General features: G+C 39.7%; 1 protein-coding gene and 1 pseudogene across 1 annotated transcript; both read right to left on the reverse strand.

The window, feature by feature from the left end:
• Positions 1-758: 758 nt before the first annotated feature.
• On the reverse strand, positions 759-1551 carry LOC148037402 (uncharacterized; annotated as a pseudogene).
• A 23668-nt stretch (positions 1552-25219) lies between these two features.
• On the reverse strand, positions 25220-27520 carry LOC148037403 (uncharacterized). Its single transcript, XM_087677296.1, has one exon. The coding sequence runs from the start codon at positions 27106-27108 to the stop codon at positions 25912-25914; it is 1197 nt and encodes a 398-aa protein (XP_087533422.1). The 5' UTR covers positions 27109-27520; the 3' UTR covers positions 25220-25911.
• Positions 27521-27758: the final 238 nt, after the last annotated feature.

The following is a 27758-nucleotide window of genomic DNA, read 5'->3' on the forward strand; positions in this document are numbered from 1 at the left end:
ATTCATGATGACTATGCCATCTCTTCTATTATGATCGTAATTGGTTAGGAGTTCCACACATTTTAGATGGTCCACTTTTCTCACAAATCTCTTAACATACTTCTTGAGAGCACACTATTCCAGTAACTCCTTGGCTTTAGGCTCATCTACTATCACTTGGCTAACAATTCTAGATTTATATGTACCTTACGTTCCAAATCCTCCATATGTTGAATTGATGCTACACTTAGCCTGCTCATCTACTATGAAGGATATTTGTGGCCTGCCTTGCCTCTCATGTACAATCATATCACTAATTCTAGTCATTTTCCTATTGTATCTATGCACAATGACGCTTAATTTTGAGATCTTGGAATGATTTTCATTACAATACGAAGAAATTTCCAACACTTAAATCACTCTTATGAACTACTAATGCATTAAAGAAATTTTACCTTGATGTTTCCACTCCTCTCTTTGCCCTCTCCTCTTTCCAAAAATTCTATAAGGCTTTGTAGATTATGAGGCTAGTTGGTGTGTTGAAGAAGCTTCCATAGAGCAAGTTCTTCTATTGCATAGACACTTTGTTTTTTTTGAAATAAAATTAATGAGCTAATGACAGCTAAAATGAAAGGTCACGTATGATGTAGGTGAGGACAACTATAAGAAAATGGCATACTCAAAGATCAAACCATAACCACACAACAAAGTACATAATAAACATCTAAATATATCAACAAAAGGAGATGTCTAGAGCCTCTCAAAAAACCCTCTCTCCCTCAGCACAGTACCAGTCCACATACAAGGGTGGATAAACATTCCCCATAGAGCATGTCATCTAGCTCTAAACACATGCAATGTCTCATCTCCTTTGCACTAGCCCGTGCCAAACCACCACACCCTGCAAACACATCCAAAACATAGTCGTAGCGATTTGTAAATGTAGCCAATAACCACACCATATCACCAATTAAGATACAAAAGTTTGAGACCACGCAAGTAGAAACAATGAAATAATTATACAACGAAACCTGAGAAAAAAAACATACAAAACTACTTACCGATAAAAAAGATAAGACCTCTCTACTCCACCTCTAAGAATGGCACCATCAATATCTGTGGGAAAGACACAATCATCCAATATGTAGCTACAATATGCTAGAAATAACCTCTCTAAAATCTTCTCCCTAGCCTCTCTATCGTAGCAAGGTACAACGTGCCCAACACGATGCCAAAGACACATTGTAAGATCAAGTACCTATTCATGAGTGGAAATAGAATAAGTGATCAAACCTTGTTTGCAACATATAATAATATGTTTAAAGCATCCAAATTTGTTATGTTACTACCTCTCTAGTAATAGGGTGCCGATCAGCCTTGGAGTTACACATGAGCATCCAAGTGCGGTGAAGCACAAGCCCCACTCTCGTTGCATCCACAATAAACTCACCTATATGCTATTCCAAGCACATACTGACCAAGAATCCCTCATCAACCAAAATACTCACAAGCAACATCCATGCAACCAGTAACCAGACCCTTTGAGAATGTATTCCACTTGGGAATAGTCATGTCCTCTAAAAGAAACACAAGGGTCATAACATATGGGAAGTGATTTTGATGTAACTCTTGTATGAGAGAAAACGTAGCTTACCCAATGAGCAGGACCTAGAGCATCCACAAGCAAGCCCGTAGGAAAATTTGCAAATATCAATCGAGATACCTCTCGACATGGAATGCCATCATTGCTATAAAGATGTTATTCTTTGTTGCAAAAAACTTGTTAATGCTATTCAAAAAACAACACATAGTCATTGATGCTAAATAAGTAAACAATGATGCAATGCTACACGCAATATGTAAATTGAGGTTCTTGCAAAACATGGTCGCCATGTTTACCTATCAAGGGCAAATCTATCTATCTGAGTCACATCCACTAGCAAAGCATCAATGTATGTTTGATATTGGAACCCTACAATAATTATTTCAAGTAATATACTTTTAATTATCATACATGTAAGTCTTCCTCATGGGCGCCAAACAAAGAAAGTGAATTTCAAGTTAATATAAGAGCTTCTCACCTACTACTGAATGAGTTATGGATCACCTCTCCCGACTCTCTCGAGAGATGACTCTGCAACAAAGGAGGTGATGGGTGCCATAAATGATTGCATCACATTTTTTCCCAGTGGATCTGTGGAGGTGCTTGGTTGGCTCATAATCCCTTTGCCTCTCTTGTCAATGGGGCTAGCAAGAGGTGTAATAGTGGTCCCAATGGTAGCTTGAGTAGCCTGCACATTATCATGAGTACCTTGGGTGTCTTGTGTAGTATAGTTGCAAGCTTCAATGGCCTGAGTACTTACTTTTGCACCCTCAATACTTGTAGTTGCTTGCTCCTCTACAGCAATGGGCATGGCAAGTGAATCACGAGCAGGAACCTCCTCCATGAATTCTACAAAAGCAAAAAGGCGCTTCACATGGGTTGAAGTATTTACTCTTATTCAAATCTTTCTCTTGCTTAGGGATAAATCCCACAAGGTAATCAAGCCACCAAGGACAAACATTTTCCTCCCATGCCGTCAAGTTCCTCTCACATAATGTTGGAGATTACATGGTATTCTCATCATGGATATCAATCCACTCTCTTGTGAATTCTGAAGCTGCATCCAATGTCTTCTCTTCTACACACTGTAGTATCCATCTACAACATTCTCAATCCAAATGACTCCATAATGATCAAAGCACTTACCATAAGAGAAGAAATGATTATTCCTCATGAACAACAATCAAAATAACCCTATAGATCATGCATTTGGATGAATGCACAAGCTCTGGCATCTTCTTTGCAGTGTCTGAAGACTTCACTCCATCCATTAGACATAAAAGGCCTACAAACATTTTACAAAAACTTAATATTGACACATACATTAAGAAAAATGTCAAAAAGGTAATATGGATGTATTGTGTTGTGTCAATCTGCATGACGTGACTCTTCAAGTTAAGTTTGAAGAACTCCTCAAATGAGCTAGCAATTGTGGACCATCTACTTGTATCCTTTGGATATGTAGCATGGCCTCCAAATGCAAATGAGCCCAATATGTCTCTTCCTTCATGTAAACCCGAAAAGAGCTTGTAATCACCAAAGTGAGGGTATTGGGGATCTTTAAACTTTGTAAGACTCATAAGATGCAGTAATATTTTTTCCCTATGTTGCACAACAACATGCATGAATAGAAGGCATTGACAAAAAAAGGCAACATGCACGCAACTTGCTTTGTAAATACAAATTACCTTTTTGGAGAGATTTTTGAACTTGTAAGACAATACAACTTGTCTCTTGTGATTTTGAACATGTTTGCATCATCCCACCTTAGGCTAAATAACAACTTAAAGAAATCATCCCCATTTCGGGGATTGGCAATGTATAAGTACTTGTAACCCCTATCTTTGAGGCGCTCCTCTTCTGCTCTTATAGACTTATCTAATCGTTTCTTCCTCTCTACCTCATCTATACCAAGAGCCTCAACCTTCGCAGTTTCTTTTGATATAAAGGCATGGAATTCATCCTGTCATGCCAAAACAAAAATAAAATTATAGCTAGAGATAGAAAATCACATTCCATACAAAAGAGCTAGAGATAGAAAAGCACCTTCCATACAAGCTGAGATATTAAACTGCAAGGAGAGTTATACCATGGAGCAACACCATGATAATTCCTTCCCTCTATACTCATTTCAACCTTAGCCCACTTCCTCATGTCTGGACTCAATCTATCTAGAATGGATTCTTTGTTTGCAAGACCAAAATTTTGGAACATGTACACCTCATGAGCAATATTTGGAGTTACATGCGCCCTAGAAATGCTATTGGAAACAAACATAATCATAAATATGAGAATGTAATCATAAATATGACAATGAGAAGCATAGTTTAAGTAAGAAGACTTACGCATTGGTGGTATGCAATGCGAGTAATATCTCTGCTTCCTTCTCCATTGGCACCTCAATGAATTGACACCATACACAAATATGAAATTAAGCATTGTTAGAGTACTCTATAATTGAAAATTGGATAACATAAGAATAGGATACATATATTCAATGCGTACATATATAATTGACAAAGTATACATGATTGCTTACTTTCTTTGATGCATATCCACCATGTTTTTAGCCTATGGTTTCCACCCCAAACCAAAAACTTCTTGCCCCTAAGATCTTGCCATTCTCTCCCAAGAGCCATCTCAAACTCCTCATTTCTTTGACGCAAAATCGGACCCGAGTCATCTAGATTGTTGGTTGTCACAGGTATGGTCTCCCCTCTAGGGCCCGCAACTGACAGAAGGAAGTGTCCCATAGTCTCTAGATAACCAATAGAATCAAAGGAAGAAATCAACCATTGAGCATCTGACTATCTCATGAGCCACCAATCTACAAAGAGGTAGGGCAAGAAGCAACGTCCTCTTCTTGACATAAAATTGGCTCAGTACATCCTTCATCAAGCCTAGAGAGACTTGCTTGCCCAGGTGCCTTGAGTGCTTTTGTTGTTTTCCATCCTCGGCCTCCCCTTGAGCATTATCACCACTCGTATTTTCATTATCGTCCAAACCCTCATGGTGCACATTGGTCTTTATAAACACAGATGTTAATAAACAACAATTGAAAAAATAGTAGCAAAGCAATTATATATATAGCAATAAACAACAATGAGTAACAATAAGCAACAATGACATATAAATGAAATGAACATATAAGTGACTATCTATCTGCTCAGCAATCTCGTCAATGGTATTGGAGTCCCCATCTACTTGTGCTTCATCGTCGTCAATGAACACGCATCTTTTTGGACCACATCCTTTCTTCTTTGGAGGAGTGTCCAAAGATCTCACACGTGATGATGCTTCCTGGTCTATGATCCGCCTAGGAGCACATCCCGAACGTAGCTTCATGTTGACTTGACTTTTACTATGATGTGAGACATATTCATTTCTCTTGCCAAGCACTCTTTTTGATGCCATAATATGCAATCTGAGCATAAACCATAAAGAAAATTAAAATTCATGATGCCATTATGTACTGCTTAATGTTTTTGAAATCCTCTTTTAGCATAGTCACAAAGTGAGCACATATAAAAATTCACACAACAATTCCATATAGACATACACATAATTTTTTATCCACAAGATTACCAATACTAAGCCTATTGGAAAAATATTGTATTCTATTTGTGATTTGAGTTTCTCTCACACTTTGCTATTGCCTCTAGCTATTAATAGTGGAACAAACCTTGATGGTTGGTTCTAGCAAGAAGTCAAAGAAATCTTTTGAATCCCCTTAAAAAGGTCAAAAGTCTCAGGGTAGTGACTTGGATTTGGATACAAACCCAAAAGATAATAGCAATAGTGAGACAAGGAGAATTTAGATGAGGATGATGGGAAGAACCCCTAAGATAAAGGATAACATCAATAAATCATTACATGGTACTTGCAGATCTACTATGAAGACCTCATAGTATTCCAAGTGTAATAGTTTAAACCACTTGACAGCAGATTGTGGCCTCATAGCTTGTGTGTGTATGTATGATTGAAAAGTAAATTGTAGTTTTGGACTAGTTTTGAACCCACTTGCTTAGTGACACAAATAGAGAAGATAGAGGGATTGGTAGTAGCTGCCTAGACCTAGTCTAAATCACCAACTTACCTTTTCAATTCTTGAGTGGAGATGCTTGTGAATCAATTTTTTACTATTTTTGTTGGAAATTTATTATTCATCTTTTGAAATCCACTAGAGTATCAAAGGGGGCAACTTATAGCCACTATGGAATTGATCAAAGTAGATAGACATGAAGGGCACTACACACACTATGGTTGCCATTGCAATTGCTTGGACATCCAATTGCCATCCCATCCACTTGGGAGACTTGCAACGATCATTATTCATCTTGAATCTCTCTTTGGGCCTCATAGTGATAGAGACCTCCAATTGTGTATAGTCCTTACACTTTCTCCACAAATATAGAGGTTTCACTTTGAAAGTCTTGTGGTACATGCAATGGGAAAAACATAAGGAAAAAGGTCCTTTCTTTGATTGGCTCTTTTCCTCCTCTTAGAGATGACTTTGATGAGCTCATTGTTGAACACCAATATCACAACTAACTTGTGAGCATTGTTAAGTTCATCACCTTCATTAACACTATCAATTTGACACACATAGAGGGGGGACTACTAAGCCATTGTACTACTAACATCTCCAACCTTCCAAGAGGATCAATCTTCAAAACATAAAAGGCAAAGTTAGCACTTACCTCAAGTTTCACTCTAAGGGACTAAATGGTCACATGCTCTTTTGCCTAGAAGTCATCTTAAGACTTGGCAATTGCATGGGTAGGTAGAGCTATACACGACCACTTTTCTAGAAAAGGACTTAACCCATCCTAAATTGTATATTTACAATCACCTTGAGTTTTGGATGATGTTCTACCTCAAATTTCTCTTGATGCCACCCCTAAGTTGTTACGCTAAAAACTTTCATGTGGAATTCAACCAAATCTATGAAGAGAATTTTTAGACCTTATTTTTTGTTGAGAGATGGGAAGCCTATTAAGGCTAAAGAAGGTTATAGACCTTTTCGAACAGGTCATGGCTAATGGGCTATTAAGACCTTTATAGGCATTTGAATGGTGTAGCCCATTCAAATGGCCTAATAAGGCCCATGTAGCCTATTTGGAATTGAAAACATTATTGTGATTGGCCAAGGAGGCCATGTGTGGCTTGTGTCAACATTTAGATAAGGGGGCAGAGTGTGAAGGTCATGTCATCATTTAGATGCTTACACAACTTTCTTTGTTTCAAATATCAAGCCTTAAATACTAAAGTGATTGAATGACATCCAAAAGTCTTAAAGCACACGCCATAAGGCTTAAGGGGCCATCCGTTTAAGAGGCATGAGGCTTGAAGGGTGACACATAAGATCAAGTTGACCATTTGAGTCAACAGGCTTGAGGGGCCATCCGAGAGAAGACTAAACCCTTTAATGAGGGGCCGTCCGAGCCAGTAGTATGACCCATAAGTCTTAAAGGGAAAGACACTTTTTTTAGAGGATTCAAGCTTAAATGGTGAGATGTAATGCTTAACATCTAAACCATAAGGCTTAGGGTATCAAGGCCAATAGATTGATGCCCCCCCTTAACTAGACGGATCCCTACCTAGTAGATTGATGCTTTCTAGTTCAATTTGAGAAAGTTGATTGGTCGAATTTGAAAATGAATGCCAGCGATTGGTTGAAGAGCCTGAAGCTAGTTTCCCTTCTTCTGGCCCTCGACTATCAACTTTTTTTTTTGTGAAGGGTCCCCCATTGAGAAGCCATCGATCAAGATAAGAGAAAATTCCTAGCTTCCTCATACATTTTTAAAGCCTAGTCAATTATCAAATTCAACAATGGCTTAGCAGTAAGTTGTTTCGACAAGGCTATCGCTTGGTCTATAGGTGCTTGATCTATGCCACTTGATCTACAGCCATATTTGAATTTGATCTATAGTCATAGCCTGTTGTAACATGCGCCCTAACAGCTTTATGGTGCATTGAAAGCCATATTTGCATTGAAAGATTACCTGATGAGAAGAAGGAGCTGAGCTCACTTCTGGTTTGCATCCATGCAGACGATTTGGCTGCTCTTGTGGTCTTTTCAAGATGAACCTGGACCTACTTCTCCATGTTATTTCACAAGAATGAAATAATCAAAAGCCCTTGCCTTTCAAAAGTTGACCCACAAAATAATAAGGCCTTAAGGCCTACCCACACTTATGAGGACATTTGAGGTCACAAGGCCCATTAAGGTTTCATTACCTACAATCAACCGTGTTCCAAATTCATTTGATTTTCCATGGTGCTAGAAAATTTATTGATTGTCCATCGTAAAGGCCATTAAATTTGGCAATTCTCCAAATGCAATTTTTCAATTAGAATTCATCTAAATTTGTCTAATGGAAAATCCATCTAGTTAAAGATCTCTATATTCACTTAAGTGTGATTCATATTGATTGATTCTAGTTAAAGATCTCTAGATTCAAATTTAACTTATTGATATTGTGGTCAATTCATCTAGGTCAAAATTCATTCAATCGACGACACGTCTTAAAATTCATCCAATTTGCAACCTCCAAATTCATTCGGTCATTTGATTTGACAATTCCTTAAAGCAATGATTTGGTTTTTCTTACCCTTGACCATTAAATGACCAAGTAGGGACCAAAGGATTAGGAAATACACATTTGTTCCAGACTACTTAAGTTTGTTTGCATAGCAACAAGATGAAGGGTCTTCCAACAAGAGATATTATAATCCAAACCTTCATACAACCATTATTTATAGAAAGGTAAAATTGATAACTACCTTCAACAATTATTTTTTATAGAAAGCTAATGCAACATTTATTTTTTTTATAGAAAGCTAATGCTACCTTGAACTTCCTTTAAACAAGAGTCTATCCTTGTTATTTTACAATGGAGTCTATCCTCCGCAGCAAAACATGTCTACTCACACATGCACACACACACATACATACACACACTCTCTCTCCCTTGTATCCTGGCCTATGTGCCTGTCTCACCTAAAATGGTTATATGATCATAATGTGCAAAAAAAGGGAGGTTGGCAGTGCCCCCCATCCTCTGCGTGCATGCAAATGATGGTAGGAAGCATATGCAAAGGACAAGATCCTTAGTAAGTTCACATGTACGCCTCCCTTATGATCTGCGTGTGCGTGGTTGACTTAACTGCGCAATCTTGAGGATGATGACTTGTGGATCGATGACCCAATGCTTCATGATATTGAGTGAGAGAGAAATACATACACAGAGGTTGTGAGAGAGAGAGAGAGAGAGAGAGAGAGAGAGAGAGAGAGAGAGAGAGAGAGAGAGAGAGAGAGAGAGAGAGAGAGAGAGAGAGAGAGAGAGAGAGACGGGGAAAGTGTCTTTTAGCTTGAATCAATCATTGTTTGAGAGAGAGGGGGGGAGGAGACACAAAGCTTTGTGAGAGCGAGAGTGAGAGTAAGACATTGAAAAATCAAGAGTTCATGTTGAAAGACGTCTTCTTTGGCAAGGCAACGTTCTTAAGTAGGACTATACTAGGCTCTTGCTACCAAGGTAGCTGGCAGTGATTTTGGAGATTATATTACTAGGCATGGAGGGTCGTACTAATGCATGTGTAAAATGTCCTAGCAAACATGCCAAATGTCCTTCTGTGTCATTTTTATTACATCTCTCATGCAAATCTCACTCAATCTAATGATGTTTTAGAGTTATTGAGCCATCACTACTAAACACTCTCTATGATGTGTCATAAATGGATAGTCCTTCTGTGGCTCTTAAATTTTGATGATTTTACTAATTCATCGATTAGTCTTCTCAAGTTACAATGATGTCCACACACTACAAATTTTATGTTATTCAAATGCTCTCGAGACTTCATCTATGGCACCCTTTTTCCTTTGCACTTTCCTTAATTCGAGAGTTGTTTCCTTCTCTTTAACAAATCCACATTGTAAGCTAATATAGAGTTGTCTTATTTTTCATCAATTTCCAAACCAACAGAGAGCACATGTCAAGTTTTGCCATTTTGTCATGGAGAATAGTTGGTGATTACATAGAGCACAGGGTTGCTTTAAGAAATGGAGAGCTTGTTTTGAGTGAGAACTACCTGTAGAATCTATTGTCTCCAACACAAAAATTTCAGGGGTTGCAAGCTATCATAGAGCATGAAGGTGGAGCAAACAAGGTCAATGTGTCTCAAAGATGGGATCATGAAGTGCATGCGCACTACATGATTAGTAAGACACTATCAACCACCTACTCCATCATGCACTCAAACATATATGTGTATGTATATGATAGTATTGAGTCAATAAAAGGTGGTACTAGTAGCAAGTCAACTCCAATGTATCTTGATATACCCTCAGATGATAGCAAGGATGTTGACCAAGTGATAATGTCAAAAGCTAAGTACAATGATAGAGGTGTGCACACAGGGATGCATGACACAGATATTGACAAGGAGTTGCATGTGGGTAGCAAAAGTAAGGATGTGTCATCCTATGATAAGTCCATTGTGGCCTTCATTGAGAGGATAAAGCAAGGCCAGGTTGATTGAAAATTTACTAGCACTTTGTGGATCTCTACAAAAGGTGGATGAACTCCCAAGTGAGTATAATGGTATGATTGCTTTTGAGCTTCCAGCTACACAAAGTAAGAAACGAATGATGGGTATGGAATAGAAATATAATGGTCACCTTTGGTCACGGCCCTCACAAACAAATATGGCAATAGAGTGCATAGTGTGTTTGAGATATTGTCCTGGAAGACTTCAATGTCCCAGGGTAACTTGTCCTTATTACATAATTGAGAGAAGATACAATGATATTTTTTTCCATGGTCATTTAGATAGACATGTGAGCATGGGCTATCCTACAAGTAAGGAAAACTCCAAGATAACATGTCACTATTATCAAAAGGTTGTTAGTTGTACAGCCGTTTGCAGATGCTCAATCTATTATGTGTTGCCACTAGACCCTGCAATGACATGGTTGGTGATCCATATTAGGGAGCATGCTCACAATGTTCAACAGGGCACAAAGAGGGCAATCATTGAAAAGGTACGGCTTGTTAGCACAATCCTAAAAATCGAAAAGGGAGGCCCACGAAAAATACAAATGCTAGTTGCTCGTCGGCAGATGTTGTTTGAATCTTTGACAAAAGAAGATGATGAGGTGGATCTTAATCATTTTTTAGAAGAAATGATGCCACTTGTACTGAATCTTAGAGTAAGCTTGTGTATCATTACTTTGTACTAATGTTGTATGCCTTGCATTTGAAATAACCATCTAGCAAACACACAGGTTCAAAGGTATTGTTTCATAAGAGAGAGCTAATCAAGTTCAGGTCATTGGTGATGGGTATGACAACATACTTCTTTTGCAAAGACGTTGTGTCTTTCCATTTTTCCATGGAAGTAGATTTCCCGAGAAACGTGATCCCAAGGAGAAGTGCTTCTTGTTTAAAATTTCCACTAAGGGACCAGCATCAAGGTGTTGGGGGTAAAGGCACCTCCACCTAGCCGCCGATGTATTACTACACTGACAGTCTCACCGCCACTACACACTACATGTGGCGAGCGCCCGTCACTGTCGCTTTATTCTTTATTCTTTTAGTGACAATTTGAATAAACGAAGGCCCAGTCACACATTGTGACTGTTGGAGTTCCCATTTCTTGTCTCTTGCTCTCCCACCATAGCTCTCGAGTTCCCATTGACTCCCCACTCGCATTGGGTCTCCTTCCCGACAGCCATAGGTCATTCTCTTGAGCTCCCATCACTCCCTGGCTTCCCGAGCTTCTTCCCGACCTATTGAGGCCACCATCAAGGCATTGACATTGAGGTATTTCTTCATTATTTCAGAGTTTTACTTCAGCCCATAGGTCTAGGTAAATAGGGTTTTCACAGGTTGTGGGCAGCCATATAGCTCACACCTCATGGAGCTTCCTTCACCTGGATCTTGCTTCCAGCCTATCAAGGCTTGCTGAGGCTTGGTGTAGGCCTTCTTTGGCCCCCATTTGTGCCCCCTTTGGGCCCCATTGTTGACACATGGGACAGCAGACCCCCCAGCTAGCTCATGTTTTTTTTGCGCCGCTTGTTTCAAAATCTGGCCAAAAAAATCACTCTTTTTATCATATGTTGGGCATTCGGAACCCGATTCAGGCAAGGTAAGAGTCTAAGTTGGGGTTTCGGTGCACTCCAGACGTGATGGTGATGTCGGATTTGCCAAATTCTAATGACAAAATATTCTGCAATAGATTTCAGGTCTGAGATAGCATGTATTTGTATGCCTATGGCTTATGTGATGCTTTTACTGATGTCTATTAATACCAGATCACTTGTAGATGTTATGCCTCTTATGTGAGACGCATTTGGAGCTGATTTAGCTCAGCCATTAACTATTTTGAACAATCCCAGATATGTCCAAAACAGGGCAACCACCTGTTACTTCAATTTTATGTTTACAGGTCTTGGCATTTGATGCCCGATTATGCCCGGTTGGTGCCTATACATACGGGAATGTATGCCTATGGTTTGCCTATGGATTTGAGCTTGGATTAAGCACTGATTTGCTCAATTTACAGAGGTTATATGCTGCTGGAAACTTCAGGGCTGAAGCTATTTATGCTACAGTTGGGTTATGCCTATTGGTCACGAGGTGCTCCTGGCTACTCGGTATGATGTCATGATGTATTTGGACTATGCCTGGCATTTCATCTATTACATGGTTTATGCCTAGGCTAACCAGTACAGGTTATAATGTCTTCGTGAATGCTTTATGCTTTGGCTGTGGATGGCGGTTGTTTGAGCTCGTCTCGACATTCATTTCAATATTCCCTTGAGCAATTTTACATTGACTTGGATTTTTCCATTACGACTTGGCTTTTTCCATTATGACCTTGGATGCTATTGAGGCATTGTCTTGGTTACCTGTCTTTGGTACTTTGACTTGGTTTGCTTGAGCTGTTGAGCTCGTTTATTTGCCTTTTAAGCTAGTGAGAGGATCTTGTATGCTTGACTAACATTGAGCATGAGGTTTATGATATTTGAGCATTTTGCAAATACTTGAGACTTTGGGATCTCTTACACTTACATGTTGCATGGTTCATGCACTGATATCTTGGAGTTTTGACCTGAGCTTGGGCTTTGCACTCTTGTGAGCATACACCTACTGGTGTTAGGTCTTGCCAGTGTTCTGTATACTTTGCCCTACAGTCCAGGGGGTACGCCTACTCACTAATGGATGCTTTGGTGACATGTTTGGGTGTTTGCTTAGGGTCTTGATGATTGTTTGGTGCTGATTTATGCCCGTTTATGGCTGGTCATGTCTTGGTTGTCATCTATTGACTTGGTGCAATGATTTGGTCAGAAATTGACTCTCACAGTACCCTGCTGTCATTTATTACAACAAGCATATAACTCCGGACTAACATGGATTTTTCATGCTGAAATATTCTGAAATGATGTACTTTCACTAGTACTTCGTGGATAGTAGCTTTGGTTACACTTTTCTCGCCATTTTCTCTAGATTTTGGTGATTTTTTTTGTCATTTTCTGTAGTAAACAGTAAGCAGTTTTGAACTGTCTACAATCTTCCAACCTACATTATGGCAAGTTCATCCACTGATCATGCTATTTTCAACATCACTAAGCTTGATGGTACGAATTACTCTTATTGGAAGAGCCATATTTGGTAGGTATTGGTGCAGAAATCGCAGATTAAACCATTGAGGTTCAGCGGCGGGTAGCCGCCTGTAACTATGCCAGATGAGGAATGGTTTGAGCTTGATGAGTTATGCAAGTCCACTATTGTATTATCTCTCACAGAACAGGTTCATTACAATGTATTTGAGGAAGAATAGAGTGCATGGCAGTTGTGGGATAAAATCAAGAATCTCTATGACAAGAAAAGTCCAGCGAGTCAGATGTATTGGCTGAAGCAACTTATGGATCTGCGCATGAAGGAGAATGTGACCATGTCTGCTCACTTGAGCCAGTTCCATGCTATACTCAAGAACTTGACTTCGCAGGACATCACTTTTGCAGAGGATGTCACTCCTCTTTTCTTGCTTGGTACTCTTAATGAGTCATGGGATGTATTTCGCACTTCATTATGTGCCTCTGCTGCTACCTTGAAATTATATGATGTTAAGAGTGCTCTTCTACAGGAAGAGGTTAACCGTAAAAATTTGGATGCTTCTCGTGTGTCGCATGCTATGACAATTAGAGGTAGGAATGATGGATATGGAAAGCATGGCAGTGGTAGTGGCCGTGGACAGGATTCTCAGAAATCTCGGTCCAAGTCTCGTGGGAAGTCACGCAGCAAATCCCGTGGTAGGAATGCAGATGTTACTTGTCACCATTGTGAGAAAAAGGGCCATATTAGGCCACAATGCCACAAACTATGCAAAGATAAGGGTAAAGACAAAGTGCAGGATAAGTCTTCTGATCGCAACATAGTGCCTACAAAGTCTACTGTTAAAATTGAAGATGCAGCTTGAGGATGTTGATGATGATGATTATATCCTTGCAGCTTCTTCTAGTGCTTCGCACATGACCAAGATACACTCTATGTATGCACAGTGTTGGCTCTTGAACTTAGGTGCATCCTTTCATGTGACACCTTGCCGAGAGTGGTTTCATTCATACCGTACTGTTTCAGGTTCTGTGCGCTTGGATGATGACAGCTCTCTTGATAGTGTGGGCATTGGTGATGTTAGGTTGTAGTTTCCTTCTAGCAGCAATTTTGTTATGCAGGATGTACGTCATGTACCTGCTTTGACACGCAGTCTCATATCAGTTGGATAGCTTGATGATGCAGGTTATCATGTACCTTTTGGAGACTCTACATGGAAGATCGCTCGTGGCAAACTTGTGATTGCGAGAGGTGCCAAGGCTGGTAGCCTCTATCCCTTGATTGTATCCGCTTCTTCCCTTGATCATGTTTTTTCTGTGGGTTCTATCCCACATGTATCTCTTTGGCATGCCCGTTTGGGCCATATGTCTTTGAAGAGAATGAAAATGCTTTCTGGTTTGCAGTACTTACCGCCCCTTGATTATGCATGTTTTGATTCATGTGAGCATTGTCTTTATGGCATGCAAACTAGGTCTATGCATAAGAAGTCTGGTAGGCCACGCATGAATGAGCCCTTGGCATTGGTACATTCGAATGTCTGTGGGCCCATGCCTTGTCAGTCTATGGGTGGTGCAAAGTATTTTGTTACATTTATAGATGATTTTTCACAGAAATTTTGGGCTTATCCCATTAAGCTGAAATCCGATGTCTTGGCTATGTTTCAGAGATGGCTTGCATTGGTTGAGAACTAGTTTGGGTATAGGCTAAAATGCCTAAGAACAGATAATTGGGGTGAGTATGTCTCACATGGTTTTGAGTAGTTATGTGATGAGAGGGGTATTAAGCGTCAGTTGACCGCCCCCTACACCCCCCCCAGAATGGTTTGGTTGAGCGGATGAATAGAACCATCTAGGAGTGTGTACGCAGTATGCTTAGCCATGCAGGTCTACCACCACAGAGCTTTTGGGCTGAGGCAGTTAGTACAGCTATGCATATCATAAATTAATCACCTTCTAGTGGTTTGGATTTCCAAGTTGTTGAGGAGGTATGGACTGGAAAACCTCCCTCTTATGCGCATCTCCGTGTCTTTGGATGTGAGGCATTTTGTCATGTGCCCAAGGACAAGAGAAGTAAGCTGGATCCTAAGAGTGTCAAATATATTTTCATTGGTTATGGGGATGCAGGTGAGATGGGTTACCGTCGCTGGGATCCGCAGGCGCGAAAATTCATCCGCAGTAATGATGTAGTCTTCCATGAAGACAAGATGCATAGGCAGCCTGAGAGAGTTGTTGAGATCCGCAGGGTCATATTTCAGGAGGAGCCGAGAGCTCCCGCATAGCCAGTTGGATAGCCTACAGCTACAGCAGATGCGCATGGTCAAGGTGTTGGACAGGCAGTTGGGCAGGTAGCAAAGCTTGCCGTGAGACGGTCTACTAGAGACAGGCATCCACCTAATAGATTCTAGCCCTCGATCCATTATGTCTTGGTTACAGATGCAGGAGAGCCTTTCACTTGTGATGAGGCTATGCGCAAGGGTGACAGTCACTCTTGGGAGAGGGCTATGCAGTCTGAGATAGACTCCTTGCATATGAATGAGACTTGGGATTTGGTTTCCTTGCCTAAGGGCAAGAAGGCTTTGCCATGCAAGTGGGTGTGCAAGCTGGAAAGTACCCCTGGATACCCAAGCCGGCATATAAGGCTAGATTGGTAGCAAAGGGTTTTAAGCAGGAGCATGGTGTGGACTTTGATGAGAACTTTTCTCCTGTGGTTAAGATGACCACCATGCACTTAGTATTGGCTTTGGTTGCTCAACTTGACTTGGATTTATACCAGATGGATGTCAAGATGGCTTTCTTACATGGGGACTTGCATGATGAGATTTATATGGAGCAGCCTAAGGGCTTTGCAGAACCTGGCAGGGAGCACCTAGTGTGCAAATTGAAGAAAAGTCTTTATGGCTTGAAACAGGCACCTAGGGAGTGGTATCATAAGTTTGATGCCTTTATGCAGTAACAGGGCTACATCAGGAGTGTTATGGATCCGTGTCTTTACATGAAGAAAGCCCGTGATGGTTCTTTATTGATTTTGGTACTCTATGTGGTTGATATGCTGATAGCAGGGAAATCTCATGCTGAGCTAGATGATCTTAAGGCTCAGCTCAAAAAGAGCTTTGAGATTAAAGATCTGGGACATGCCTCTCACATACTTGGTATGCATATTAGACGCAACAAGCATCAGGGACTCCTCTACTTGTCACAGAGGGAGTACATTCATAAAGTCCTTGAGCGCTTCCATATGCAGGACGTAAAGCCTATTGGTTGTCCATTGCCTTCTTATGTGAAGGTATCACAGGCTGATTGTTCGCAGACAGATGAGCAGAGGGCCAAGATGGCCAAGATTCCCTATGCATCCGCAATGGGCAGTCCTATGTATGCCATGATCACCACTCGTCCAGATTTTGCCTTTGCAGTTGGTGTTGTGGCAAGCTATAGGGCTACACCTGGCAAGAAGCATTGGGATGCCGGTGAAGGGTATCATGAGGTACCTGAAGGGCACTACAAATATGTGCATATGTTATGGCACCCAGGATACAGGAGTCTTGGGGTACACTGACTCTGATTATGCAAGACATATAGATAGTAGGAAGTCCACTTCCGGCTATGTATTCACCTATGCTGGAGGTGTTGTTTCTTGGATGTCCAGGGTGCAGAAATGCACGGCCCTTTCTACTACGAGGCTGAGTATGTTGCAGCCCCACTGAGGCTTGCAAGGAGGCCATTTGGTTGGGTCGTTTGGTTGCTGACCTTGGTATTGATGCTATCCCTACACTGCATTCGGATTCTACGAGTGCTACTCAGTTAGCCAAGAATCCGATCTTCCATGCGAAGATGAAACACATTGAATATGTGACTTTAAAGAGGAGGATGAAGAGTCTCAAATCTTGTTTTGGGAAAATTTGAATTTCTTCATGGTTCAATGTGGTAATGATCCTCCTAACTTTGTTGGATTCATGTCCGATGAGGCAAGTGCAAATTGGTTGGCAGTAAGGGTTATATACAATGGAGGATCGCATAACATAATGGAAGGGAGAGAGCGCTCTTATCTTTTTCATTGGGAGCAAAGTTTACAAAGGCATACCAAGAAATTAGTCACTATAGATAAACAAATACATCACATTGAAATGTGTGAAGCATGGAGGCTAGCAACGACAAGTCAACAAGCATCGCTTCATGCCTCTGCTATTCAAGATTGGTGGGCACAAAATGTAAACAAGGATAATATTAAGGCTTTGGATAGAAGGTTAAAATGGTGGCAGCAAAGAATTGCCCATTGGGAAGGAATTGAATCTCTTGTAGGTTTGTTGTTTTTCTTAGCTCATTAAAAGATTTTCTACACAATGTACTAATGGAGAGAGCTACTAACTTTGTTCTTGGATTTGACTCTATAGGATAACAAAATTCCTTGGGAGTGTGCTCAGATTCCAAGCATAAACTTGTCGAAAAGCATCCATGCTAGCTGGCTAGTAGGTGAAGGTGGAAAATGAAAGATATCACTCTATGATGCATGTGTTACTGATGTTTTGAATGCATAAATCCAATGTGCAAAGAGGTTGGGCTATATCACAGGTAGGTATATTGGATCTGGGCCTTCAATGGACTCTTTGATGGCTAATGCTAGCAAAAGGAAATCCCCAAATCATGCCTCTATTGCGTGTGCATTGCAAGGTGTTGTAGCTAGCAATCCTTTGTATGAAGAGCCCACAATGTAAGGTGATATGGAGACTGTGCATAGAAAAAAGAAGGGAACTAGAGCAGCTGCAAGTTCCCACAAGTCGAGATAGGTGATTGAGTGAAGGCAACGTAAAAATAGGGGCAGGCCACAAAGTATGCAATTTGATTATGGTGAGTTGGAGGAGATATATATTCAGGATGCTGAGGAGGATGAAGAGATACCAATCAAGCCCTTGGAAAGTGGAGTAAATATGCCAAATGCAGGAACATCGACTTATGTAGAAGAGGTAGAAGTGGCATAGGAGGAGTGGGCTTTACAAAGGATGCCACCTAACTATGTGAGAAAATTGGTATGGAGGGTAGAAAGAGTTGTAGCAACAAGTTACAAGGTCAAAAAGTGGGGCTAGTTGCACCATACTTTTGGTCTGAGAGAGCCTATAAGGACAAGACCATTGCACAATGGATATGGTTTTGCAATCATGAAGTCACGCATCAAACATTGTGCAGAAACAAGTGATAGTATCACCAATAGTTCCTTTTTTGTGGCCAGTTAATATAGGGACAAATATATCAAAGGAAGAGTGTAGCAGTCTAAGACATGCTAGTTTCAATTTTTCATGCTTGCAACATCATCAAAGAATGAGAAGAGAAAACCTCTTACTTTTGCAAAGGGTAATTTAAGTGGGAGGAGACACAAGTGGAGGCATGGAATTTCCAAAGATGTACAAAAGAGAATGGAGGCAGCTGCTTGCATGGTTGCAACCTTCTTGAAGGAGATGGTGAAACTTGAGAGGCAACATTCAATATTTTGAGTCTTGACAGAGAGCTGTTATGATGTGCACATGAAAGAAGAGCCTAGGTGCACTTGTCCTAATTTTCAAAGAAGAGAATCTACCCAAAAGGCATTTCTTTTGCCTGCAAACATATGTATTATGTGTACATCCACATACGTGGCCTTCGACCTAAGGAGCACATGGTTATAAATCAGCTTGCACTAACTCCCATTGACCTTCCCTTTGTGTTAGGGCAATCACGTAAGATATGCCCTATCATGTGGAAAGCCCAAAAATAAGCATAACTCATTCATTGTTTTGGCCCACTTGTCATCATGCTCACATCAGTAGGGTGTGGCATGTCCTTTTTTATTGCAAGAAGATTAGGGTGTAGCAATCTTGGAAAATTTCTAGATATTGTACTCTTTTTGGGAGATACAAAAGTTCTCCATTGCTCATTGGAGGAAGGTTGCCCATACTCTTTCTAGATATTGCACTCTGTTTGGGTGATGCAGAAGTTTTGGGTGTAGCAATCTTGGAAAATATCTAGAATTTTGTACAGCAGCTTCCTCAATTTTGGATAGTATAAGTCTTGTTGCAAGCTTGAAAAAGCTCAAAAAATCAATTTCAATTACAAAAGCACGAAATCGAAAGCTCACAAAAATAACACACTCATTGTAGAGATAATGTCTTTTTAGAAAAAATTAAACTGTGGTGATGAGATTTTGGAGTTATGTCAAATGTATATTGGCCACAACTTTGTAGTTCAACTTAGACTCAAATTTTGCAATTTTTGTGAGAATATATTAGCCACCCAAAAGTGGTTGCATCTATCTTCTATTGACCTAGAATCCAAGAGTAAATTTAGAACTGTTCTAAATTTACTTCCCTTGTAAATAGAGTCCCAAAGTAACTTCCAATGCAAACAAAGTACCTTCCAAATAACTTCAATCTACTATCCTAAGTAAGCTCAATTCGGCAATCCCCCCTTAAATACAACAATATACTTCTTCAATATCAAGTTATTTCTTGATAGTTTAAAAATCGTTCAAGGTTAAGGGGTTTGGTGAATGTCTAAAACTTTTTGATGAGTGAAGCAATGTATCTAGTCAACTTCTCCATCAAGGACTTTCTTTTGTCAAAATGATGGCGAACTTCTATGCGTTTGGTCTTGGCATGTAGGATTGGATTATTGGTAAGATAAATACTAGAAAGGTTACCACAAAACACTTTAGTAACTCCTTCAATGTTGATTCCCATATCTTCAAGAATTCCCCTTAACCACATGATTTCACATGAAATATTGGCTACATCCCTGTACTTAGCTTTAGTCGAGGATAATGCAATTGTGGATTTTTTCTTACTAGACCAACTGACAACTCTACTACCTAGTGAGTAGCAATAGCTTGATGTGTATATCTTCTATCTCCTATGTTTTTAGCCCAATCAGTAGTGGTTATAAGAAAATAATCTCAATAAAGAGTTAGCTTTGTAGTTTAGTCTATAATATAAAGTACCTTTGATATATCTAAGGATTCTCTTGGCTGCCACAATGCAATAAAACTTCATTGGTTCATACATGAACTCATTTACAACACTCATAGAAAATGAGAGATTAGGTATTATGATTGTAAGGTATATTATGCAACCAACCAATCGACTATATAAGTTGGCATCAAATAGATTTGCACTATCATATTTGATAAGCTTTAAGTTAACTTCAATGGGAGTATTTTGCAAATTAGTTTCCATGGGAGTATGGGCTAGTTTTCAAGACTCATGCTCCTCTTTAAGATATCTTGAGGATACTTTTGTTGAGAGAGATCTATTCTATTCTCATTTCTAATAACTATGATGCATAAGATAACGAAGTTGTCCAATATCTTTCATATCATACTTAACCTTCAAGAGACATTTCATTGTTTGGATGAGGTTCAAATTACTCCATGTGAGAATTAGATCATTTACATAAAAATGAGGATTATAATATCATTAACCTTATGCTTAATATAGAGAGATGAATCTATTGCAAAAGTGTAAAACATATTTATTTTGTGATACCAAGCTCTTAGAGCTTGTTTTAAACCATATATAATTTTCAAACTACATAAATTTTTTGGATAATTTTGATCAATAAAACTAGGGGAATATTGTGTATATAGGTCTTCTTGTAAGTCTCCATTGAGGAAAGCATGTTTAAAATCCATTTGATGAAGGGACCATCCAAAATAAGGTGCTATGGTAGTAAACTAATCCATTATGGTCTTCATCCATTGTTGAAATCCATTATTTCTTTGTACATGCTTCTTCATATGTCTAAGATTCCATGATGGATTGAATACTAGCTATAAAGATGAATGTTGGGCAACAAAATTTGAAGAATAAGTCAGTCTTTGAGGTGTAAACTTCATCCTTGTAGATATTTTGAGATGTGTTGCTAATATTCCTTCTACTTCATGGATTGAATCTTCATTACTTCAAATATCATGGTTGAAGGCTGATTTCCAACTACTTGTGGGTTGATTATTGACTGTATTTGGACTAGTTGTAGACTGGTTTTTAAACCACTTATGGTAGAGTCTTCAAGCTTGGAATTTTTAGCCTCATTACCTCCAATTGTAATTCATTTACATTATAGCCTTTTGTGGTTATTTTGAACCACCTATTATACTCAGCAAGCATTGTGGTTTAGAAGATTGGCTTCATTTAGCATTGCTCTTGCATGCTCAACAATTACCCTATTATTTATCCCTCCTATTTCATTTTGTTGTGGAGTATAGTACCATTTATATTTCCTCTTGATACCTTGTTGAGAGCAAAATTTTCAATCTCTTTAGATATGTACTCTCCCCTTTTGTTTGATTTTAGAATCTTGATGTAACTACCACATTCTTTCTCTAGTAATGCCTTGAATTGCTGAGAGAGAGAGAGAGAGAGAGAGAGAGAGAGAGAGAGAGAGAGAGAGAGAGAGAGAGAGAGAGAGAGAGAGAGAGAGAGAGAGAGAGAGAGAGAGAGAGAGAGAGAGAGAGAGAGAGAGAGAGAGAGAGAGAGAGAGAGAGAGAGAGAGCATCTTGGTTTCAAGATCTATACCTTCATTGTCACGTCATCCACAAAGGTCATGAAGTAGGGAGATTGTCTAATTGATGTTGCTTGGTATGGTTCCCACAAGTCAATGTGCATGATTTTTAGCTTGCTCCTTGCTCTATAATAAGTGCTCTTGTTGAACCTTTTCCTTTATTGTTTTCCAAACATACATGATGGAATGCATTTTCTTTCTCATTGAGTTGAAGTACAAATACTCCTTCCACTAGATTTTCTCTTCTCAAATGTATGATACTATTACGATTTATTCAGCCTAACCTCTTAAATGATAGTGTGAGTAAGTTTGATGGAGATTTTGATGAAAGTTTGCACAATGAGTTAGATACATGAAGAGTTTTAAAGAGTCTTCAACCTTTTCTCCATGTGCACTGATCTATTCATTTTCTTTGAATTATGAACAAAACTTCCTTTAAGATTATATCTTACTTCCACATTTTGATCCACTACATGTCCAATTGAAATCACGTTTGTGTTTATGATAGGAAAGAAGAAAAAGTTGGCCAAATCTTTCACTTCACATGATGGTCACTTTAGAATGAAACATTACATTGACCTCATATTCTATGATGAGAACCATCTTTAGTGATGATCGTCGAATCATTTTGGTTATGATGGACTAATTTGAACTGTACTTCATGGTATATCATCCGATTTTTTGCTCCAGAATCTAAGTACCAATCATCTTCCACCTCTTTCACTTCACATATGTTGGAACATTACCTCAACCTTGTGTTGCATGCTCTTGGTCTTCTTTGATTATGGCTTATTCCAATTGAATACCCATATCTTTCTCTTTCTCTTTGAAGTTGTGATTGCCATGTGTTAGAGAATTCATTTTCTTCTAAGAACCTTCTTGTGTTGTGGTTTGATGTTGGCCTCTTTCTACCTCTAAAGTTGGATCTTCCTATTTTCTTTTTAGACTATTAGTGCTAATTCTTGTTTGCTTGTTATTTTGTCTTCTTGGAATCTTTTTTTCCTTGTATAAGGAGGGCTTAAAGGTTTTCAAGTGAATGAGATTTCTCTCTTGTAGCAATGGAGTAACAAAGTGCTTATATTCATTCTTGACTTCCTTGAGAATAACATATGCAATCTCTTCATCTTTGATATTCTTTCCTGATACCAGGGAATGTTTTTAATCTTTAAAAGATAATCATGAAAACTTTCACTTATGCTTTTAGTAGTTTCATTTAGCTAGGCTTCCAAATGTCTTGTTGTTATTCTCTAAGATATTTGAAAGGATGCCTCATATATCCTTTGCACTTATTGCAATTTTGATGCAGCTAACCATATTGTCATTGACATTGATGTTAAGGAAGCCTCGAGCATGAGTTACTCTTCTGACCCAATGATTCCTTTGTTCTCATCTATGAGCTAGTCTTGCTTCGTCACTTGTAACGATCTTCCACATATTCTTAATCATTGAGTTTGCATTTTGAACTTCCATGCATGATAGTTGGTTTGCTTGCATTACCAAATAAGGATATATTACTTGGAGCCATTGTGAAATGAAGGATATAAAAATTGAGCTAAGATGCTCCTAAGATTTCTGTGACCACTTAAGGATTTGAATAAACTAGAACTCTCACAGCTACTTTGATACCATGTTTGAAAAAAGTGGTCATCACTACAAACTGTTACTACTAGTACAATAAATCTCTAGTAAATGAACTGGCACACATACAAATCAAATGGAGCTCTAAAAAATAAAAGTGCCTCAAAGACCAAGAAATTGGATGAAGCAAAGAAAGCTTGTATATTGAAACAAGAAATAGAAGCAATGAGATTCAGGATTGTCTATAATTTAGCTTTTGATTAGATGTGATTGATGACTATACTGAAAATAGAATATCCATGATGAAATACATTTATTCCTTAGGAAATTGGAAATACATTTATTCCTTATAATTTCCTAATAATTTTCTCTCCAGGTGGGAATCATGTTAGGCTAGGAATTATGTTAGACCTCTATCTAGAACTATCTTTATGGGCAAAGAACACTTCTTTATAGGTAGTTTCTTAGTGTCTTGTATATAGTCTCAAAACATCTTCTTATGCAAACAAAGTATCTTATAAATAACTTCAACTTAATGTCTTGAGTAAGCCTAGTTCTTCAACAAAATATGTATATAAATGGCATGATCATGTGACAATGACATTCTAGTTTTGGTAAGCATTGAATGCACCTAGTGATCTTAAAAGGGTTGGGGCCTCAGTTGGCATTGATGGATCAGATTCATGTGTACCTTGATGTTTGATAGATTGAGTCTTGCATTTGCAAAGATACAACATGGAACTCATGTCTTGTTCTTTCACATGTTCGCTCCTTTGGATGCATTTATGATTAAAAACCCCATTCTTTATATATTCCTCAATTTTGGAAGCATCATGAGTTCATGCACCTATCATGCTTGGCTAGGGCACATCAATTGCACCTTGATGTACTTGTGGCAAATGACACAGGGATTCACACATCTACTTCAAATTTAGATAACTTTCTCTTCAATTTCATGTCTTTTCTTATGCAAATCTCCTACTAATAAGTGTTTCATGTAACTTTTTAAGTAAAAGGAAGTTTATGAAAATGAATGGTAGCAATCATTCATGTTTTAGAAAAAGTGCAAGCATCACCATTGCACAATATTATAAGTGCTCCAATGCTAATTGGCAAAGCCCATTTAGAAAGAGAATACTTTTTTTAATGACTTTTATTGATAATTATGATTATCATGAAACTTTTTAAATGCTTCACATATACTATATAGTGCTTTTTAATGCATTCAACTTTATATGATTGCAATTTGTTTATACCATTGACCAAACAATTCCTTGGTATTCTTTCAAATGTGTTATGTTTTCTCATTGACAAAGTTGTGTACGTTGTGTTCATTAAGATTGTGTATAAGGTTGAATTACATTAAAATATTACAACTTCACTAGTAGCAATTCTTTTAAGATTCTTTTGGTCTTCTAATGCTAGATAAAGCTAGATTCTTAAGTGCAAATTTCCAAATGCAATTAAAAATATACTTATGCTATATGTTAACTCCACTATTTTTTGAACAAAAAGAAAACCCTTTGTAGCTTGCACAAGTTGCAATAATCTAGCTCAAAGAGACCAATGTAAATGATAAACAATGCGTGCTCAAAAGAATTGAGTATTTAACTCAACAATGAAGGCCATTCCTTCAATAATATAAGATTATCAAATTAAAGGCACAACATCAATAAACCAAACAATGTATTTAAATACTACATATGATAATGTATTACAAAACCATGCATCCAAGCAAATACTAAATATGTATTGTCATACAGTGCCATGCAATTTGTCAAAAGCACAACAAAGCATGCATTGTGATGTTAGAATGCAAATTGTTACCTCAATCCAGATATTAAAACATTAAAACAAGTGAGTCACCGACACAAACACAAATAATGCAATTATTTGATTTGCACAAATCAAAAAATCCCTTTTACAAAACCTAACAACATGCCATCTCTCTTGTTTGGGTTTCATTTACTCAAACGTACAAGACATGCATCTAAGAGTAGGAAGCATCCACCCATTGCCTATCATATCTTGCCCCTATCATATATTGCCGTTTAAATGTCACATTCCTTGGCATACTACCACCAAAGAGAAGGTAGGCTATTGTAATTTCATGAACTTGTGGAAAAGATAGACACCTATGCTAAAATATATACATTTAAAGCTTATCACATATATATTACTGCAAGAAGAAAACTCCTAAGCAAGTGGTTAAATGTATGCTTGAGTATCCTGCCTTATCCCCGACTAAGAGATAATTAACAGATTGAAGAGGTTACGTTTGCATTGCCCTTCCTTTGTAATGTGCTGTCTCTGTTGGCATTGAGAGGTGAGAAACCTGCATAAAGGCCTGATGCTGTTGTTACCAGCAAATGTGTTTCTCCTCACATACTTTGTACATGAGGATCAGCTAGCTGCTATGATCTGTGGTCGAGTTACTGAACCCACCTTAGCTTGTCAGCAGTCAGATTATCCACTGGGATATACAATCAGTGCAAGATAAGTATAGGTGACCTTCAATCTCTGGACATGTTGCAATTATCCGATCCCTGCTCTACTGCAATGATTTGGCATGTGGTATAGAGCCTGCAGAGTCTGCAGAGCTGCCTTTTGCTGATCATTCATGCACAATGTGTTCGGCCAAACCTTTTCCTGGCGGTGCTGGATTTACACAGCATTCTGGCAAAACCCCCTGCTGCATGGAATTATGTGTCTTTGCTGAATAGCATTCTGCTGCTGCTTGCGACGATGACATTGATAAGGATGATGATGAGGACGACAACGATAGTGTTGGCATCGACGATGATGACGAAGATGGACCATGGCTGCTCATGCTGCATACAGATGGGGCTAGACAGCCATGGTCTACCGATGCCGATACTTTGTCGGTGCAGCCTGATAGTTGTACACAGGATTCTAGAGATGATGGCCCGTGACTACTAAAGCTTGCTCCCATCATGCAGCCTGCTGCCCGTGCTGTTTCTGAATTATTGGGATCTGATGGCCTTCTGTCTGTGAATGATTCTTTGCAACTGGAGTCTGTTGTTGGCATGCTGCAATTGGAGGGCAAAGGTTGTGTGCTTTCCCCTGCCAATGATTCTGATGACTGCTGGGCCAAGCTCTCTGCAGCACAGCCATGTAACCTGTTTTCTGTAGGGGTTGGGGATTCTGTGGAGCAAGTCCATGTCTGCAGAATGCACTGCTCCAAGCCCCACGCAGAATGACCCGGCCAACAGCTCACAGGGCTCAACGTGAGGAGACTGTGCCGGCACACGGGGCATGTGGAGTGAGAGTGGAGCCACGTGCCAATGCAATCAGCATGAAAGCAATGCATGCAGGCAGGCACGATCCTCACAGCTTCGCCCTCTCCAAATTCGCTCAGGCACACCACACAGTACTCGCATCCGGCTTGCTTCTTGATCACATCGCGAGAGAAGTCCTCCACGGGGAGGCTGCTGATGTGCGAGGGCTCGAGCCCGCTGACGGCATAACCCTGCTGCCGCGGCTGCTGTGGCTGGCGCTGCCCCATAGGGGCGGCATATTGCTGGCGATCTCCGGCAGACCGAACATGCGGCAGGGGAGGGTGGGAAGCTCTCCACAATAAGGCCATGGCGGCAGTGCTGCTGAAAGCCCTGACCAGGAGGGACACGCAGCCGGAGATGAGAAAGGCAATAAGGACCACGGCCAGGAACATGGAAGGAGGGGAGAGGGCGTGCGATTCGAAGCGGACGGGGTGGGCGCCGTGGCCGAGGAGGCCATGATCTGTGGCGGCATCAGATGAAATTGCAGGGGGTGTGGTTGGGGGAGAGGCCATCTTGACGATGAGGATTTTGATGGCAAGAGCTCTGTGAGGCAGATCACAGAAGCTGCTTCTGCTGCCTTAGAGCTCTTTCTGCAAGTTCTTCTTCTTCTTCTTCTTCAGCTTCTTCTCCTCCTTACAAGAATCCTGCTTCTTCCTCTTCCTCTTCGTCGTCTTCCTGTTGTGATCTTCTGCTTTGTCTTCTTACAGGTCCTGGCAACGTCCCGGGTGCTCCCATGCAGATCATTCATGGTGGCTCTAGACACTCAGATTAAAGAGAGAGAGAATGTGTGTCTGTGTGTGTGCGTCTTATTTTCTTTGTAAACTGGCTGTTGCCCCGCCATCACTATTTGCATGCAGGACTAACTATGCTAAATGTGTCACTCTCTAGAGCCCTAGCATTCCAAATAGACGGAGACCATCTCCTCGATTCTCAAGCTCGTCATACCGACCCCCTTAGGCTAAGGGAACTACTAGACTCCACCAAAACGACAGCTCGCACCAACGAGTTGTAGCACTCTTGGTTGAGGTGGGCGGATTAGTTTCTCTCAGTCTCAGGGTCAATTCATGCTCAGCTCAACAATACCGGCTTGGGATACATATCAGCATAGGTCCCACGACCCGTGCCGGTCACCCATGCTGATCAATTGTGATTTTTGAAAGAG

Source organism: Lygodium microphyllum, chromosome 4 (assembly GCF_053477565.2).
Source record: "Lygodium microphyllum isolate KBCC chromosome 4, Lygodium_microphyllum_v1.1.10, whole genome shotgun sequence".
Lineage (NCBI taxonomy): Eukaryota > Viridiplantae > Streptophyta > Polypodiopsida > Schizaeales > Lygodiaceae > Lygodium > Lygodium microphyllum.